The sequence below is a fragment of the Triturus cristatus genome, chromosome 4_1, assembly GCF_964204655.1.
Source record: "Triturus cristatus chromosome 4_1, aTriCri1.1, whole genome shotgun sequence".
NCBI lineage: Eukaryota > Metazoa > Chordata > Amphibia > Caudata > Salamandridae > Triturus > Triturus cristatus.
The window spans coordinates 1,039,639,710-1,039,658,170 of NC_140585.1; the positions used below are offsets into that span (position 1 = coordinate 1,039,639,710).

Consider the following 18,461-nt stretch of genomic DNA (forward strand, 5'->3'; position numbering starts at 1 on the left):
GATATCCCAGCAGAAGGCTTTTTCACATGGTAAAATCACCTTAGAACACACCACAATTCCTAAAATGAGTATGGTACCATCAACAAATGATTTATAATGTAACTAAAGTCTTAAAACCTTCTATTAACTGCAATGCTTTTTAATGAGGTGCTATCATGTATATTGGTCCCAAGATGGCTGCCAACACTTCTTGGATGAAGTGCTGAAAGCCAATCAGATCTCAAAATCAGATGTGTGGTTAGGCTCCGCCCAGATATATATGTGATTTTACTTTTGATTTTCTCAGGAACTACTGAACGGATATACACCATTTAAGCAAAAGGCATGAGTCTGAACTGAGGACTACCTCTTTGCCAAATTTGGTGTATTTCCGTTCAGCACTTCGGGCTGTAGCTGCGTCAACAGGTCCTATGGGAAAATGCATGGGGAAAACGCGTTTTGGGACCTCCCTTTTTTCTCGGCCCCCGGTTGACAAATCACCGTGAAATTTTCAGAATAGGAGAGGATCGGAGCTGGCCAAAAGTTTGGAAAATTTTGCGAAGATTCATCAATCGACGCCAACGTTATTCCAAATAGAATGTTGCGGATTTCCTGTGGAAAATAGGTTCTTACTATAACTACCTACTGGCGACTGCCAGTAGGTAATTATATATATATATATTATATATCTTACCAGTATGCATCTGTTCTTGGCATGTAGAGCTGCAGATCTATACACTTTTGCATAGATCGCCATCTGGTGTTGGGCCCGGATGTTTGCAGTTTGTTTTTCTTTTTGGACAGTCTTTGGAAGTCACGAGTTCGGTGACTCCTCCTTCGGTCCGTACTGCGCATGGGCTTCGGCTCCATCCTCAGATTGTTTTTCGCCAGCAGGGAAAAAATGGAACGTAGTGATAATAGTAAGAAACCCATGTGTGTTGTATCTAAATAAGATAGACTGGAACGGATACAGGTAGCCGGGTGGGCGTGTATAGATCTGCAGCTCTAAATGCCAAGAACAGATGCATACTGGTAAGTAGCATATTCCGTTCGAGGCATATGAGCTGCAGATTATACACTTTTGCATAGATTATATAGCAGTACCCAACCTTAGCGGACACCACCGGTATCCGTTGCAGTGGTTTGAAATAGTGTCTTCAGTACAGCCTGGCCCACACTAGCTTGTTGTTTAGAGTGCACGTCTACACAGTAATGTTTTGTGAAGGTGTGCGGTGTTGACCATGTGGCTGCTTTGCAGATGTCATCTAAGGGTATGTTCCCTAGAAACGCCATAGAAGCCCCTATCTTTCTTGTCGAGTGGGCTTTAGGGGGAACAGATAATGTTTTTTGCTTTTTGATAGCAAATTTGTATGCACTTTACAATCCACCTAGCTATCCCTGATTTTGAGATGGGGTTGCCCTTATGAGGTGGAGAGAAGGAGACAAACAACTGTTTAGTCTTTCTGAAAGGTTGCGTTCTTTGTATGTAGTACAGTAAAGCCCTTTTAACATCAAGTGTATGTAGAGCCCTTTCCGCAACAGATTGAGGTTGCGAGAAAAAAACCGGTAATTCTACCGATTGATTAAGATGGAAGGGGGAAATGACCTTGGGCAAAAATTTGGGATTTGTGCGAAGTATCACCTTGCTGGGATGTATCTGTAAAAAGGGTTCTTGTATAGTGAACGCTTGTATCTCACTGACCCTTCTAAGGGAAGTGATAGCTACGAGGAAAGCTGTTTTCCAAGTCAGGAACTGTAGATCACATTTATGCATTGGTTCAAAAGGCGGGCCCATGAGCCTTGTAAGAACTACGTTTAGATTCCATACAGGGGAAGGTGGTGCCCTGGGTGGGATTACTCTTTTAAGGCCTTCCATAAAGGCTTTAATAGCAGGCACTCTGAACAGTGATAAATGCTGTCTGTTTTGCAGGTAAGCAGTAATTGCTGCTAGGTGTAGACGTATGGATGAATATGCCAGGTTACACCTGTGAAGATGGAGCAGATAGCATATGATGTGCTGTATGGATGCATCTAAAGGGTTGATTGTATTGTTACGGCAGTAAACAACAAATCTCCTCCACTTTGCGGCATAGCATGCTCGAGTGGTAGAGCGTCTGGCTTCCCTGATAATGTTTATGCAATCAGGGGGAAGGTTAAGGTATCCAAATTCTAAGATTTCAGGAGCCAGATCGCAAGGTTGAGCTGAGCTGGGTCCGGGTGCCTGATTTCTCCATGGTTCTGGGTTAGGAGGCATGGGGACAGGTGCAGCTTTTGGTGTGGTACCACTGAGAGCTGTAGTAGTGTGGTGTACCACGGCTGCCTGGCCCATGTTGGAGCTACTAGAATGAGTCTGAGGGAGTGCTGTTGTAGCTTCCTTACCACTAATGGAATTAGTGGGAGAGGTGGAAAGGCGTATGCAAATTTGCCTACCAGTTCATCCATATCGCATTGCCTTTGGACAATGGGTGTGGGTATCTGGCGGCGAAGCTTGGGCATTTTTTGTTTTCGTGGGTGGCGAAGAGGTCTATGTGAGGATGCCCCCACTTGTGGAAGAATGGGCGAAGAACTTGTGGATGCAGTTCCCATTCGTGCATTTGCTGCGTTTGTCTGCTGAGCAGATCTGCCATGGTGTTTTGTATGCCTGGGACGTGTTGTGCCAGGAGAAAGATTTTTTGTGGAATCGCCCATCTCCATATGCTCTGTGCTAAGCGGGAGAGCTGGGGAGAGTGTGTCCCCCCCTGTTTTTGAATATAATACATTGCAGTCATATTGTCTGTGCGAATTAGGACTGCCTTGGCTGAAATTTGTTTCTGAAACGATTTCAGGGCTAGAAAGATCGCCAACAACTCCAGATGATTGATGTGGAGTAGCCTCTGTTGTGGCGTCCATACACCTTGCACTATGAGGTGTAATAGGTGCGCTCCCCAGCCGGAGAGCGATGCGTCCGTTGTTAGAATCACCTGAGGAACCGGGTCCAGGAACGGTTGCCCTTTGGAAAGGTTTGTGGTGTTCCACCACTGCAGAGAGCGATGGGTGCGACCGTCCACCAACACCAGATCCGTCAGCTGTCCCTGGGCCTGGTTCCACTGGCGTGCCAAGCACTCTTGAAGTGGACGCATGTGAAGTCTTGCATGAGGCACTATGAAAATGCAAGACGCCATCATCCCTATTAGTTTCATGAACACTCTTGCTGAGAGAGAGTGCTGAAGAAGGAACTTTTGGCGCAGGGCTTGCATGCTTGCGATCCTGGCGGAGTTGGGATGGGCTATAGCTTTTGAGGTGTCTATAGTGGCACCGAGGTATTGCTTTGTGTGAGAGGGTATCAAGTGGGACTTTTGGTGATTCACCGTAAAGCCTAGCTGGTGGAGTAGTTGTATGGTAGTGTTTGTATTTTGTACACACTGGTGGTAGGACGACGCGGCTTTTATGAGCCAGTCGTCCAGGTAGGGGAAGACGTGAATGTTTTGTCTTCGGAGGTGTGTTGCCACTACTGCCAGGCATTTGGTAAACACCCGTGGTGCGGTTGTGACCCCGAAGGGGAGAACCTTGAACTGATAATGTTGGTTGTCCACCACAAATCGGAGGTACTTTCTGTGAGCCGGGTGTATTGGGATATGAAAGTATGCGTCTTTCAAATCCAGTGTAGTGAGAAAGTCTCCCTGACGGAGGAGTGGGAGAACTTGCTGAAGAGTTACCATATGAAAATGGTCTGAATGGATGTATGCATTTAGAGGCCGGAGGTCTAGAATAGGCCGTAGGGTCTCGTCTTTCTTCGGTATGAGAAAGTACAGAGAGTAGACCCCTAGATTTTGCTGATCGACGGGTACCTGCTCTATCGAGTGTTTTTGCAGGAGGGAGAGTACCTCTTGTTTTAGAAGTGTGGTGTGTTCTTGTGACATCGCACGGTGTCTGGGTGGAATATTTGGGGGGGTAGAAGTTAGTTCGAGACAGTACCCTGACCGAATAATTTGGGTTACCCATTTGTCTGATGTTATGGCTTTCCAGGTGTGAAGGAAGTCCTGTAGTCTGCCCCCGACCGGAGTGGAATGGTCTGGGGGGAGCGGGGGAAAGTCATTGTGTGGGCGGTGTGGCAGAACGGGCGGTGTTGGTTTTGCCCCTGCCTTTATTATTATTCCCTCGATATCCACCTCTTTGGTAGCCCTTTGAGAAGGTATTTTGAGGAGGGAACTTGTAGGAAGTGGAGGTGTTATCGGAAGAGTAACCTCTGCCAGAGCCTCGAAAGGAGGAACGGCGAAAGGAGCGTCTAGGGGTTTGAGATTGCAGGGCTCCCATAGACTTCGCCGTATCTGTATCCTTCTTCATTTTTTCCAGGGCTTCGTCTACTTTTGGGCCAAACAAGTGTTGTTGGTCAAAGGGGTGGTTTAAAATAGATGCTTTGACCTCTGGTTTAAAGCCTGAAATTCTGAGCCAGGCGTGACGGCGAAGCAGGACACTGGTGTTTATAGCCCTGGACGCCGTGTCTGCTGCGTCAAGTGCGCATTTGATAGAGGTGTTGGTAATAATCTTCCCCTCTTGTATTAGCTCATGAGCCTTATTCTTATATTTGTCCGGGAGATGCTGCATGAGAGCCTCCAGCTCATCATAGTGCGCTCTATCGTACCTTGCCAGCAGCGCCTGTGTGTTGGCGATGCGCCACATATTGGCGGCTTGGGAGGCAGTGCGTTTGCCTGACGCATCTAAAAGCTTGGACTCCTTATCAGGTGGTGGGGCCTCACCAGATGACTGAGAGTTGGAGCGCTTCCTAGCTGTGGAGACCACTAGTGAGTCTAGGGGCGCAGGTCCCTTAATATAGACAGGATCCGTGGGGGCTGCCTTGTACTTTTTTTCTATTCTGGGGTTTAAGACCCTAGCTCTAACGGGGTCTTTGAAAACCTCTGTAGCATGCTTGGTCACCCCTTTAAGCATGGGTAATATAGCGGTGGATTTATCTGCTATGTCGAATGTGTCAAGTAGGAAGTCTTCCTCAACTGGATCACTGTGTAATTCCACCCCATGGTAATGTGCCGCCCGCTGTAAGAGGTGGTGGAACCCCAGGGAGTCCTCTGGTGGAGACGGTCTGGATGGATAGAGATCATCCTGAGGCACATCTGGGACATCGGGATTGTGATAGTCCTCCCATGGGTCAGGTGTTCCCGGAGGAGTGGGGTCCTGCGGGGCATCTGTGGGATCATAGAATGGATCTCCGTGGTCATCAGGGTCTGGAGATGGTGTTGGAGACCGGTGAGGCAAGGGTGGAGAAGGTGGGGGAGGAGATGGAGGGGGTGGAGGTGGTGGAGTAGGTGGTGGAGGAGGAGGAGGTGGTGGGGAGGGTACTCTGAACGGGGATGTGGCAGAGTCCTTCCGTTTTGGTGGTGGAGGAGGAGTTGGTTTATCCAAAGGTCTTTTCTTGACAGACAACATTAAGTGTCCGGTCCTTGGATCCTTTGTTAAAGTCTTTTGAAGAGGATCCGGTGCGAAAAGCTCCTCCGGCACCGATTCGTCCATCGGTGCCGACGTTTTCGGAACCGAAGGCTTTGTCGGTTTGGCCGCGCCGTGCTTTCTTGGGGTGTCCGATTTTTTGGTCGGCGCCGAGGCAGGCTTCGACACGGAAGCGTCGGTGCCGAGGGGTTTGTGTTTGGTCGGCACCGAGAGGCCAGGTTTCGACACCGATGGCTTCGGAACGGAACTTGTTTTCTTCGGCGCCGAAGAATGTTTGTCGGCGCCACTAGGAGGCTGGCTCGAGCTCGAGCCGCCAGGAGACTTGTGATGATTTTTCACCGGGCCCGAAGGTGGGGTGATGGAAGCAGTATGCTTGGTTTTCCCTAGGCCAGGAGGCGAAGGGGCAACCGGAGTCTCTTTCGGTATGGGCGCGGGGCGGGGAGGGGGTAGAGTACTCACGACCCTCTGCGCCGGTGGGATCTCCTCCACGTCGGAGTCGTCGGCCTCGGAAGCGCTGACGATATCTTCCTCCTGCTCGGTGTGCTGCTGTCCCGAAGCCCCGGTGTCTTCTCCGAAGATGTCAGGTGGAGCCGAGGTCGATGAGTACGCCATGGTGCGTCGAGCTCGTCGATCCCGAATAGTCTTTTTCGAGCGAAAAGACTTGCAGGCGGGGCAGTCTCGGGCCTCGTGTTCGGGAGAGAGGCAGAGGTTGCACACCTGATGGAGGTCGGTGTGGGGAAATTTAGACCCACATTTCGGGCACTTCTTAAAGGGAGTCCTTTCCATCGGCCGAGACCGGAGTCGAGATAGGCCCGAAGGCCGCCGCCGATGTCTGGAATCGAGGAAGTGCCGAAGAGAGAGATGAAGAAGTCGATTTAGTCTAAAGAATCTCGATGGACGAGGATTTTTCGTCGAAGGTCGAACTGGAATGGTTCGAAGCCGGAGCACGAAGTATTACATCCGAGCCCGATGGCGGAAAAAAACAATCTGAGGATGGAGCCGAAGCCCATGCGCAGTACGGACCGAAGGAGGAGTCACCGAACTCGTAACTTCCAAAGACTGTCCAAGAAGAAAAACAAACTGCAAACATCCGGGCCCAACACCAGATGGCGATCTATGCAAAAGTGTATAGATCTGCAGCTCATATGCCTCGAACACATCTTTTCTCTATTTGACAAAGTTGGCATGGTAAGATACTCCCAACCACAAAAAAATTGGGAGCACTGAAAATGCAACTATCCTTTAGCAACATGCTTTTTATATGCAAATATAATCGCGCTTTTAGAAGTTTTGCTTTGGACATAATTCCCTACTGGAGAACAAATAACAGAAAAATAAATATTTACAGAACATTTGGAACGCCGCTTCTGAGCCATCAACAGAAAAAACAATCTTATAGCAGATGTTTAATATTTTGATATTAGTTTAGTTCTCTGCTTACTAAATCTGCACATAACTTTACAGTCAATGCTGCAATTATATTAATTTTGGAATGCATTTATTGATTCATGTAAATGATGCATAGTCAACCCATCATCATTGGCCACAAAATTAAGGGATGGGGGAATCAGATATTTAGACAATGATTTTGGTGCATTGATCCCCCAGCGTTGTCCGGTTAATACACAAGCAAATTTAGTAACTTCCAAACACTGTTACTTATTCGGTTTCATGTGGATTTTCAAACAAATATTTTTGCTGCCCTTTGCATTTAGGGCCTTGTCTAGTGCAAGGCTTTCCATCATCACAGATGCTCCAGCTGAGAGAAAAATACTTCTGACTACATCTCATAGTAAGGAATCTCGAAATTCCGAGTCAATATAATTTTGAACAGAAAATGATGCTTCTACCATGCTACAGTACACCAGCACACAGTAGCAAAAGAGAACAAAAGTGATCCGAATTTACATTTGAAAGGAGCTTCTTCAAACCCCAAAATTAAAAAAAAAAAACAATCTTGTGTTGAACCTTTATTAAGCGGCTCACATTTCAGTATAAATCACACTAAAAAGATTTTAAAAAAGCTATTTACACTACAGTGCTGACACGTTTAAAATGAAAATTGGTATAAATAAGCTCTATGGAAAAGCCTGGAATTGTCAAAAAGAATTCTGGCTCATCTTACAAAAAATATATATGTTAATGTCAGCTCTAGTCTAAAACTCAAAATGTATTTAAAGACTTCTTTTATGTTAAACCTGCATTGTTTACAGTGCATCTGGCCCTAAGTGCTTTGATATTTCACAGTTATGGACAGGCACTGAGGAATGTTACAAAGCTACATAAACTATTTTCTGTAACAGACTTGTGAGCAAGTCCTAAGCTTGCGCCACAAAATTAATGTATCTTTACATTATTACAATAAAAAAAGTTCTAAAACCATATGTACACATTTCAGCACAAAAGGTCATCAGGTTGTGCATGCAGACTTGGGTTTGTTGAACTTTGCTGCCTCGTATCCTCTGGAGTTCTGTGACTTTTAGGGAATAGGTCATTCCGCAAGTCTTTATTATTGAGGCCCAATTTTGAGTTCATTTCAATCTTGATTTTTAAATCTTCAACATGATCAGGATTTCTTTCAACATCCTGACAACCCCGGTCATTAGTTACCACTGCAGGTTCTGGAAGTTTAACATTCATGAACTGCTCTCCAAGTTGAAGAGGTGAAATAGGTTCAAGTTTTATGGGTTGTAAATTCTGTACATCTTTCATAAGGTGGATATCTGAAAATGATGAACTAGAGGTATTGTTGATATTAGAGATTTTGCTGTCGATTTCATCCACAGTACTTATACATCCTTTGTCTGCTGACACACCCAGTTCTTCAGCACTACCGTTTCTTGGAGACGATTCAGTCTTCCGATGGTACATGTTGAGCCTGATGTGCCAAGCTAAGCTGCATACAGCAGACACAGTCTTAAACTGGTGGACAACATTCCTAGGAATGAAGTAAATGTCGTCATCATATAACTGAATCCTGGCATATCGAATTCCTTCCCTTCGCAGCTGGTTTAGTTTCGCATCATCAACCCATTGAACACACTGTGAAAAGAGTAAGAAACATGTTCACTCCATAGTGCCAATGAAACCTACATAAGTATACATAAAAAAATACAATCAACACATGATGTTCTGAAAGGACCTATCATTAACTTTATTTACTCTCTTATCAGTCATGAATGAATACCTTGAATAGTTATGCTGTGTAGCACTTACCAGCATTAATATGGCACTATAGCACTTAATCTGAGCGCCCTATTGTGGAAGTCGGAGTACCATGGATTGTGCCGTTTGGTCGAGAGAGGTTAGTGGAGTGTTTAATGTTTGCATTATACATGGCTTGCGTATGAGTGAAAGGGGAATTCGTTTTATCTTCAAAACAGTGGTGTAATATGTGAACACATGGATGCGCTAAGGACTTTTTCTTTTGAGTGAGTGTTTGGCCTTCCATTGCTCAGTCAAGGCGAAAAATGTTACTTACCCTGTACTCATCTGTTCGTAGTGTTGTGGTTTCACATGGTCTACATATTCCTAACATCTAGTGTTTGGCTCAGACATTTGCAAGTTCTTTTTCTTTGAAGCAGGGCTTACGATTCACAAGATGCACTGACACTCCACCCTTAGCACGCAATGCGCATGACTACATGTTAGGTTGTTTTCCACCCAGTGGGTGAGAGTACGTATGAAGTGGCGAGTGAAAGCCGTATGGTGCAGTTGCGTACTATTAAATGAAGCTACTTAACTAAGATCTGCAAGTAGAGCCACACACTTTCGTTGAGGAGGATGGGTGCATGCGAGCGAACAGGACTACAAACAGATGCTTACAGGGTAAGTAGCACTTAAGTTTGTAGCATGTGTTGCGGTAGATACACATGCTCTCCATAGACTGTAAAGCAGTATCCTCCTATAAGCTGTGGTTAGAGTTTACATGACGCAGAAGTCCTTAGAACTGTTTGGCCAACCATTTCTAGTTGGTGGTCGAAGATATCCATTCAGTACTGCTTGGTGAAAGTGTGTGGGGTTGACCATGTAGGTGCTTTGCATACATCAGCTACAGGGATATTGCCAAGGAAGACCATGTTTGCTGGGGTTTTTTTTTTTATATAGAGTGTACCCTGGGAGTAACAAGCTTTTGGCTTTATGATACCAAGATTGGATGCATTTGTCTATACAATTGACAATATGGCATTTAGAAATAGGCTGGCACATGTGGAGTTTAGTAAAGGCTACAAACTGCTGGTTAGCCTTATGGAAGGACATGGTCCTGTCGATGTAGTACATGAGAGCCCATATGACATCAAGGATGTGCAGGACTCTTCCTGTTACACAGTCTGGTTGAGGGAAGAAGACTTGGAGCTCTATAGTTTACCTGTGATGGAAAGGAGAAACCACTTTGGCTTGGTTCTAAGACCAACCCTATCCTTGTGGGCCTGAATGAAGGGTTCTTGTAGCTTGACTGCTTGAAACTCACTGGAGGGAGAGAGAGAGGTAGGTAGGTTATGGCTATGACGAAAGATACTTTCCCGGAGAGGGCAAGAGTGTATAGGCTCAGGGTGGTGCCATGACCCTAGCAAGGACTACACTGTGATTACATACCCAGGTGGGGGAACTCTAGAAGGAATTACCCTTTTGAGACCCTCCATTGAGGTCTAAACTACAGGAATGAGAATGAGGGAGGAGTGTTCCCCATTTTGTATGTATGCGGCTATGACTGCTTGAAAAAATCATGAATAGACAACTAAGTACCTTCCTAGCTGAGAAACACACTTTGGATCCCTCTCAATATGGCTTTAGAGAGGGACATAGTACTGAAGCCACAGAGGAGATCAGGGAAGCCGTTGATCGGGGTGGCAGGGCAGCTCTAATTTTATTAGATCTGTCTGCCGCCTTCGATACGGTCAATCATGACATCCTGATGGACCGTCTAAAGGCATGCGGGATCCATGGGAAAGCCTGGGATCTTTTCTTTCTGATAGAGGACAAATTGTTACTCTGGGAGATAACCAGTCTAAACCCTTTGCACTGCCCTGTGGGGTACCACAGGGGTCCTCTCTCAGTCTGACACTTTTTAATGTGTATGTTTCTTCTCTGGCCCCCATTATTAGCGCATTTGGATTCGGCCTCACCTCGTATGTGGATGATACCCAAATTGTGGTATCTCTGCTACCAGGCAAGGAGGTGGAAATGGAAGAACGCTTTCAAGACTGCATGATATCAGTTGGATGGCAGAGAACTGCCTACAACTTGATACGGGCCAAACTGAGGTCATACTGTTTGGCAATGACACTAACTTTTGGACATCGAAATGGTGGCCAGACTCGATGGGTACTCTCCCTATGCCTTTAAAAAAGGTCAAAAACCTGGGAGTGTAGTGGATAAGAGTCCCACCTTTGGTCACCAAGTAAATTCAGTGGCATCAAAAACTGTTTATGTGATGAGAATGCTCAGGAAAATACTGCTGTTCTTGCCTCTGGGTAGCTGGCAAACGGTGGTCACGGCTCTTGTAATGGCGAGGCTGGACTACTGTAACAGTCTTTATTTAAATGTTTGACATAGAATTCCTAAACAAACTCCAACTACTGCAGAATGCAGCTGCTAGACTGCTCACTGGCACGTCGAGGTTTTCCCCTATATCCAAAGAAATCAAAAAACTGCACTGGCTTCTGGTAAGGAGTCGAGTGCGTTTTAATGCCCTTTGTTTGGTTTTTAAAGCGCTCCAAGGTACAGCACCAGACTATTTAAAACGGCAGTTCCATTGGTATACTCCGAAAAGAACATTGCGTTCACTGGGGGCCAAGTTGATCTTAGTGCCACGCACAAAAAAAGCCCGGTGGGGTGGCAGAAGTTTTGTTTACTGCGCGGCAAAAGCCTGGAACGACTTGCCGTTCTACTTGAGAAATGCCACGTATCTTGTATCCTTTAGGAGGGGCTTAAAAACTTGGCTCTTTACCCAATAAATTCTTCCGCCCGCTCTTGCCTAATTGGAGACGTAGCTAGTGCCAGGACACCTCCGGGTAATAGCTGCGCATTAAAAATGTCATTAACATAACATAACCGATGCATCAAAGAGTATACAAGGTATTTCTGGAGATGAGCAGGTAAATTATATTGTCCTAGACAGCAGGTTTAACACGGTCAATCAAACTAACAGACTCACATGTCCACCGCTTAAATTAACAACTTCTATTTCCCCATATTAATACACCACTAATCCTTTTGTTTCTGGAGTAGTGTGCTACTTGCTGAAAAGTGCCTTGTCAGGGGTGGTAAGCGGTATATAAATACAATTACAATCTGTGGATCCAAGGGGCCCGACTGGAAATGGGGCTGGCATTGATTCAGTAGGGACCTCTTTCAAACTCGTGGTGCCAGAAGGCAAGCCACAGGGAACGGGCCGCCCATATATGAGGTTCATAGCCTCATAAAATTGTTTTCATTGAGCGGGGTTGCTCTGGCTCCCAGAAACTCAGGGAGGCGCAGAGATGAACAAGTTACTTAACTGCGGTAACAAAGTATCTGTAAGAGACCTATGTTAGTTATAGATTCCTTAACTTAGAATTACCCCCAGGCATCAGACTGGATCCGGAGAATTATTCACTTAGGAGTACCCCAGCACGTCAGTAGGTGGCGTTGGTCGACTCCACGTCCGCTGTCTTGGTCGCCAGGATGACGTTGCGATGTCTACTTATACGCCGCCCCTGCGCACTGACGTCAGTTCTGACACGACTTTCCACGCCAGAAGTGCAGAGCCATGCAGGACACTGACCACTGGTGCACATAACTCGGGCCCTGGAAGGGAGTCCCTATCCATAGAAGTAAGTTTGCAGGATGGGTGGGGTGGTAAGGAATCTATAACTAACATATGTCTCTTAGATATACATAGTTACCGAAAGAGACTATTAGTTATAGATTCCTTACCTTAGAATAGATACCCCAGCAATGTGGAGGGTCTGCAAAGTAAGTTCACACCAGAAAATCCTGGAGAACAGAACGGCCAAAATAGCCGTCTCTCTGGACTTGGCTGTCTAGGCAATAATGTTTAGTAAATGTGTCCAGCGACGGCAACGTGGCCACCTGACAGGTGTCAATGAGCGGGACTCCAAGGCAGTAGTAGCTGCCGTAGCCCTGGTAGAGTGGGTATGCAATCCCACTGGAGCTTCTTTTTTCACCAGGGAATAGTGGATTTTAATGCATAGGACAACCCACGAGAGATGGTACATTTTTGCACAGCCTGACCATTCTTGGCGCCCACATAGCCATCAAAGAGCAAAGAGTTGATCGTCCACCTGGAAATTGTTTGTGCGGTTGAGATAGAGAGACAGCGCACTTTTTGGGTCCAGACGGTGGAGTCTCTTCTCCTCCTTGGAAGGGTGTTGGGGTGGGAAGAAGGTGGGAAAAGTGATGGTCTGTCCAAAATGGAAAGAGGTAACCACTTTGGGGAGAAAAGAGGGCCTCGTACGATGAACCACTTTGTCTGGATCAATAGCCAGAAAAGGAGGTTTGGAGGATAGAGCTTAAAGCTCACTCACTCTGCGATCAGAGGATATGGCAACATGGAAAGCTGTCTTCAGAGCGAGAAGCCTCAGAGGACAGTTGTGAAGAGACTCGAAGGGAGCGCACAAAAGATAGGTTAAGACCAGGTTCAAGTCCCACTGAGGCATTATGAACAGAGGAGGAGGAAAGAGATGAATAATGCCCTTTAGAAATCCATTTACAACAGGGCACTTTAAAAGAGAAGGCTGATGGGGGCGCTAGGTGGCGCCCTAGTGAGATGGACGTCGGAGCGTGAAGCTCCGTTCATCGGGTGCCAGAATCCTGGCAAATCTCCTGTTTGCGGTGCGGGTGGCCGCGACAGACGCTGCCGGCCGCTAGCCAGATTCCTCCCGCATCTCTGGGGCAGCATTCGGAACTGGTGACAGCCTGTAGGTCCCGGCCGAGCCGTGCTGAAACCGGAGCCGGCAGGAGGCGAGAAGCGAGGCCGCGACCTCAGCCGGCCTCAGGAGCTACCACAGCTCGCGGCTTGCCACGAGGCAGCTAGGCCGCAGGGGCGGTGCTCTCGCTGGTGGAATCGCGGCGGCGATCGGCCGTCAGGGGCATGGAGGCTGACGGAAGAGGACAGCAAAGACCCTGGTGACTGCCTGCTGCTGCGGAGATCCAGCCGGCAGGCTTGAAGTGGCACAGCAGGTGGCGCACATCCGAGCGAGACCGAGGCTCACTGCAGGCCCCGGGCGCCCTGCGCAGGCAGAGTGCTGCCGCGGAACAGGACGGTGAGGCCGCCCCAGAGGCCCTACGGACGATCTTGGCCCTTTGAGCTGGGTGGAGTGATCTGGACGCCTTCCCCTCCTGCTTGAACTGCCCGGGTGAGTTGGCGTGGGCCTATCCCCAGTACCTCGGAGGGCGCGTCAGTCGCGGCGGGAGGGCCCGGGAGTGAAGTGGCCCTCATTGAGGACTGCGGCATCGTGGGAGGCGCGGCGACTGCTGCAGCGACCGACTGGGGAGTGTCAGGCCGCCCCATTCCTGACGGACATAGCATTGAGGTCCAGGGGCCTGCGGGACTGGTGGCTGGTGTCCTGTCCATTGTAACCGGCGCCAGTGGCACACGGCGGAGGAGGCTGAGGGGAGCGACTTGGCCCAAAACGTGACTGGTGGCGGTGTTTGGTGAGCAACTACATGAGGCTGGCGCACTGAGTGACTCGCGCCCCTGAGCACCCCGTGCACTCAGGGGGCGTTCCAGCTGGGGGCGATGGTGTAGAAGGCCTGGCCCTGGACGACGCTCGAGGCCATACCCGGACCGCGCAGCCATGTAGATGCCGTTGGCGATAAAAGAAGAGCGACCAGCTCGCTAGTGGCCCGGGCGCAGAGAGCACTGGCGGTGGAGTTAACATAGTGACTCTCCTGACAGCTGCGGGGCGCAGGTGCTGTGTTGGAGGAGCGGTGCCAAGCCAGGGATACCGGTCCATGACATGGGCGCTGTGAGGTGACACCGGCGGCCCCGGGGCCTGGCAGGTACCGAGAAGTGGGTTTTGGGCAGCAGGAGCCCGAGTCATCCCGGGGGGGTCTCTGCCTACCCCCCCGGCACCCCCCCCCCTATTCCTGCACCAGCAAGGAGATTGTGGTGATCTGTTCGTTGCACCTCGGCAGGGCGGACAGAGGCGACTGGTCAGCGCGCCGGGGACGGGTTTTGGCATCGAATGCATTCCGCACAGCAACTGGCCATGGGCGGACTACGGAACAAGCTGGCCGTGGGCCGGCCAAAGACGGAGAAGCTGGGCGCCACACCTGGGCGTCGGGACAATGACATGACGCTCCCGGCGACGGCGCTGGAGGCGAAAATGGACACAGTACTGGCGGCGGTGGAGCGTCTGGGTACTACAATGGAGCAGACTAGGGCCTCATTGGAGTTCCGGATAAAGTCACGGTGGACTTCACCCTCCTTCACGCGGACCATCATAAATTGGCGGATTCTGTCACCCAGCAGCGCCAAACGCTCCAGGCGGTCCACCCCGTGGTGCACCACCACACTGCGGCCTTGCAGGACTTGATCGACCATGTCCATGCCTTGGAGGACCGTGCTGAGGATGCGGAAGGGCGCTCTCGGCCCAATAATGTCCGAGTGGTGGGTCTGCCGTAAGGTGCAGAATCCGGAGCAGTTCGTTGAAGGGTGGATTCGCGACATCCTCCCCCCGGGGGTGCTTTCTCAGCAGTTCGTGGTGGAGCACGCACACCGGGTCCCGGCGCAGAAGCCTCAGCCCGGGGCGCGCCCACGGCCCTTTCTCCTCAAACTCCTCAACTTCCGAGACCGGGATGTGGTGCTCCGTGAGGCCAGGAAGCTGGACGCCATCACAGTAGGCGGAGGTCGGGTGATGCTATTCCCGGATTACACTTCCACAGTCCAAAAACGGAGAAGTAACTATCTAGCGGTGAAGCACCCGTTGCGGGAACTGGGGATCCCATACTCCCTGCTGTTCCCGTCACGTCTCAGAGTGATTACGAAAGACGGGACCCGGTTCTTCGATGCCCCATCCGACTTCTGGGACTGGCTGGAGGAGGCAGGATTGAGCGGGGGCCGGAGACCTATGGACCCGGGAGCTAATCGCCGCCAGGAGAGGACACCACGACGGCGACTGCGGAGGGAGGCCCGTAGGGCAGCGGGGCCAAGCCCCTCCGTGGCACCCAGCCCGGAAATGATGAGACAAAAGCGTCAGGAAGCCCTGGAAGCGGTGGCGACCCTGGGGTCTGCGAGCAGCCGGGGTGCGGCAGCTGGTCATAAACCCAGTGAATCCGAGGCTAGCAGATAGTCTTCCCCGTCCACCGTACTTTCAGATGATCAGGTCCTCCCGCGGGTGTCGCCCCAAACTGCTGACCATATTGTATGAGACCAGGGGGCTGGGGCGGTGGCAACTGCTGGATTGAGGACCGGTCTAACTGGGGCAGGATGCAGTGGAGACAGTTTGGGGGGGGGTCTCTCCCTTTCCTCCTGTAAGATGTGGTGCAGTGTTGGACGTGGACATGCACAAGACTGCTAGATCCCGCTAGGTGGATGGGGTGGGGATGGGAACTTTAGCCCCCTGAGGTGTGTGTGGGGGGGGGGTTGAATGCAGTGGGGGGTCAGCGTCGGACGGCGCGGCGGGGCCACTCACGCACGCTTTGCACCACTGGTGTTATCAGAGGCACGCCAGGTGAATGTGAGGGTAGCGCAGCAAAAAAGTGCAGGTTGCCTTAGCTGCAATCACATCATGCACCCGTTAGTCATTCACTGGCTCAGTTTTGCTTGATAAGCGTTTTCGCTTGCAGTTTGGACGAATGCCTGTTTTGGGGTTTGCCCTGGTAGTTTTGCTGTTACCGTTCTTTATTATATGCATACAGCAGTTCGTAAGTGTTCTTTTGCTCGGGGGGGTTCTGTCAGCGCACTGACATGACACGTAGAGTATATATTCGCCCCACCATCTAACCTGCCCCCGCCCCAGTGACCGCGGTGGATCTCAACCGCTCTAGATGGCTGCCACTGATGTAATCACATGGAATATACGGGGGATGCATACCCCTGCATGCCGATATTCCATTTACGCTTACTTGCAGCGGCATAAGGCGGCCATTGCCCTTCTCCAAGAGACTCACATGACACAGCCCGAGCTCGACCGGCTGCGCGCTCAGCTATTTGGGACCACGTATTCTGCACATGCTCGTGGTACATTAATCTGGATGAGGGCGGGCACTCCGTTCACATGCATGGAGGTAGTGGTTGACACAGCTGGGCGGTCCGCGGGAAGCTGAACGGTCCGCATATGTTACTGGGCTCCGTCTACGCCCCGAATGTCGACCAAACGTCGTTTTTGGCCCACTTGTCCGCAGTGCTGGCGCCATTTGCGGGTCTCCCCTGGCTATTGGGTGGGGACTTCAATTCTGTCCTAGACACACGACTGGATAGGTCCTTTCCGCCCCTTCGCAACACACAGGCGGTCTCTAATGCGCGAACTCTCAACGACTGGCTGTCGCGCTGGGCGTTATACGATCTGTGGCGCACATTACACCCTGACGACCGCGTCTACTCGTATTACTCAGCGGTGCATGACCTACACGTTCGTATAGACAGGGTGGTGGGCTCTCATTCTCTGACTCCCCCGATGGGACAGGCGGAGTATCTGGGTCGGACCCATTCAGACCACAACCCTCTTGGGCTGCGTCTAGTATGGGATGCCGTGCGGCCCCCTGTCCCTACGTGGCGGCTTCAACCGGCGGCCTTGGAGGACGCTGAATTTCGCGCTTCCCTAGGCACAGCGATTGAACAATTCTTTGACCTGAACGAGGGGACGGCGAGTAATGAGTTAGCAGAGTGGGATGCCCACAAATCCACTATCCGGGGACACTGTCTGGGTACGACGTGGAATATCCGACGGCGGCTCGCGCTATCGCTTGCGGGTTTGGAGTTGCGCCTTCTCTCTTGTGAGCGTCATGGTGAGGGCGGGGGTCCTGACTTGGCGCGGTTGATGCGACTTTGGGCGCGCCATGCTGAGCTGCTGGAGTGCTTATGCTGCCACAATTATGCTGCCCAATCGGCTCGCGTCCATGCCACGTCGGATAGGACGGGACGATTGCTGGCCTGGCTGCTCCGGCGGGAGTCCGCTCATGCGCCGATAGATGCACTTAGCAGGCCTGATGGGTCGTTTGTGCACACGCAATGGGTAATACATTAGGTAATGACGGAACATTATGCGGCCCTATACAGTTTGACGGGGCGCAGGCAGGCGCAAGACCTGGATAGGTTTTTGGAGGATGCCTGCCTACCCACGGTACCTGAGGAGTATCAGGAAGCGCTAGAAGGCCCCCTCACCGGGGAGGAGATCGGGGATGCGGTGTCCGCTCTGGCCTCTGGGAAGGCGCCGGGGCCGGACGGGCTCCCAGCCGAATACTATAAGACTTACCGGGAAGCACTGGTACCCAGGTTGCATGCTCTTTACATTGCGGCCCTTGAGGAGTGCACCTTGCCTGCTTCTATGCGAGAGGCCCACTTGGTGTCCCTGCTCAAATCTGGGCGGGATTCCACCAGCCTGGGATCATATGGTCCCCTCGCTCTACTTAACGTGGATTATAAAATTCTGGCTAATGTGCTTGCGGAACGACTGGCCCCGGTGGTGTCGGTGCTCGTGCATGGGGACCAGAATGGCTTTGTCCCCATGCGTAGCACCTCTCTTAACTTGGGGTGGTTTTTCCGGGTGGCGCATGACAGTGCGAGGCCGTGGCCTAGGGCGGGCTGCCTGGTCCTAGACCTTGAAAAGGCATTTGATTGCCTGGAGTGGGGTTACTTGGTAGCGGCACTATCGCACTTTGGGCTAGGCCTCGGGTTTCTACAAATGGCGGCCCTCTTGTACAAGGATCCCACGGTGAGGGTGAGAATAGGGCCATATATATCGGACGCCATTCGGATATGTCGTGGCACCAGGCAGGGGTGTCCGCTTTCACCCCTCCTGTTCGCAGTGGCAATAGAACCCCTTGCCGCCACGCTTCGCAAGGTGCTGGCCGTTGGAATTCCATTAGGAGACGCG

At 50.5% G+C, this 18,461-nt stretch overlaps 1 protein-coding gene across 3 annotated transcripts in view; it reads right to left on the reverse strand.

Annotated features, from left to right (window-relative positions):
* Positions 1 to 6,899: 6,899 nt before the first annotated feature.
* Positions 6,900 to 18,461, reverse strand: part of RSBN1L (round spermatid basic protein 1 like) — a 395,874-nt gene continuing 384,312 nt past the window's right edge. For all 3 annotated transcript variants that reach the window (XM_085654005.1, XM_085654004.1, XM_085654003.1), the window contains one exon: positions 6,900 to 8,460. In XM_085654005.1, the coding sequence (XP_085510131.1) occupies positions 7,813 to 8,460 (648 nt within the window). In that variant the 3' untranslated portion in view covers positions 6,900 to 7,812. The remainder of the gene's footprint in view (positions 8,461 to 18,461) is intronic.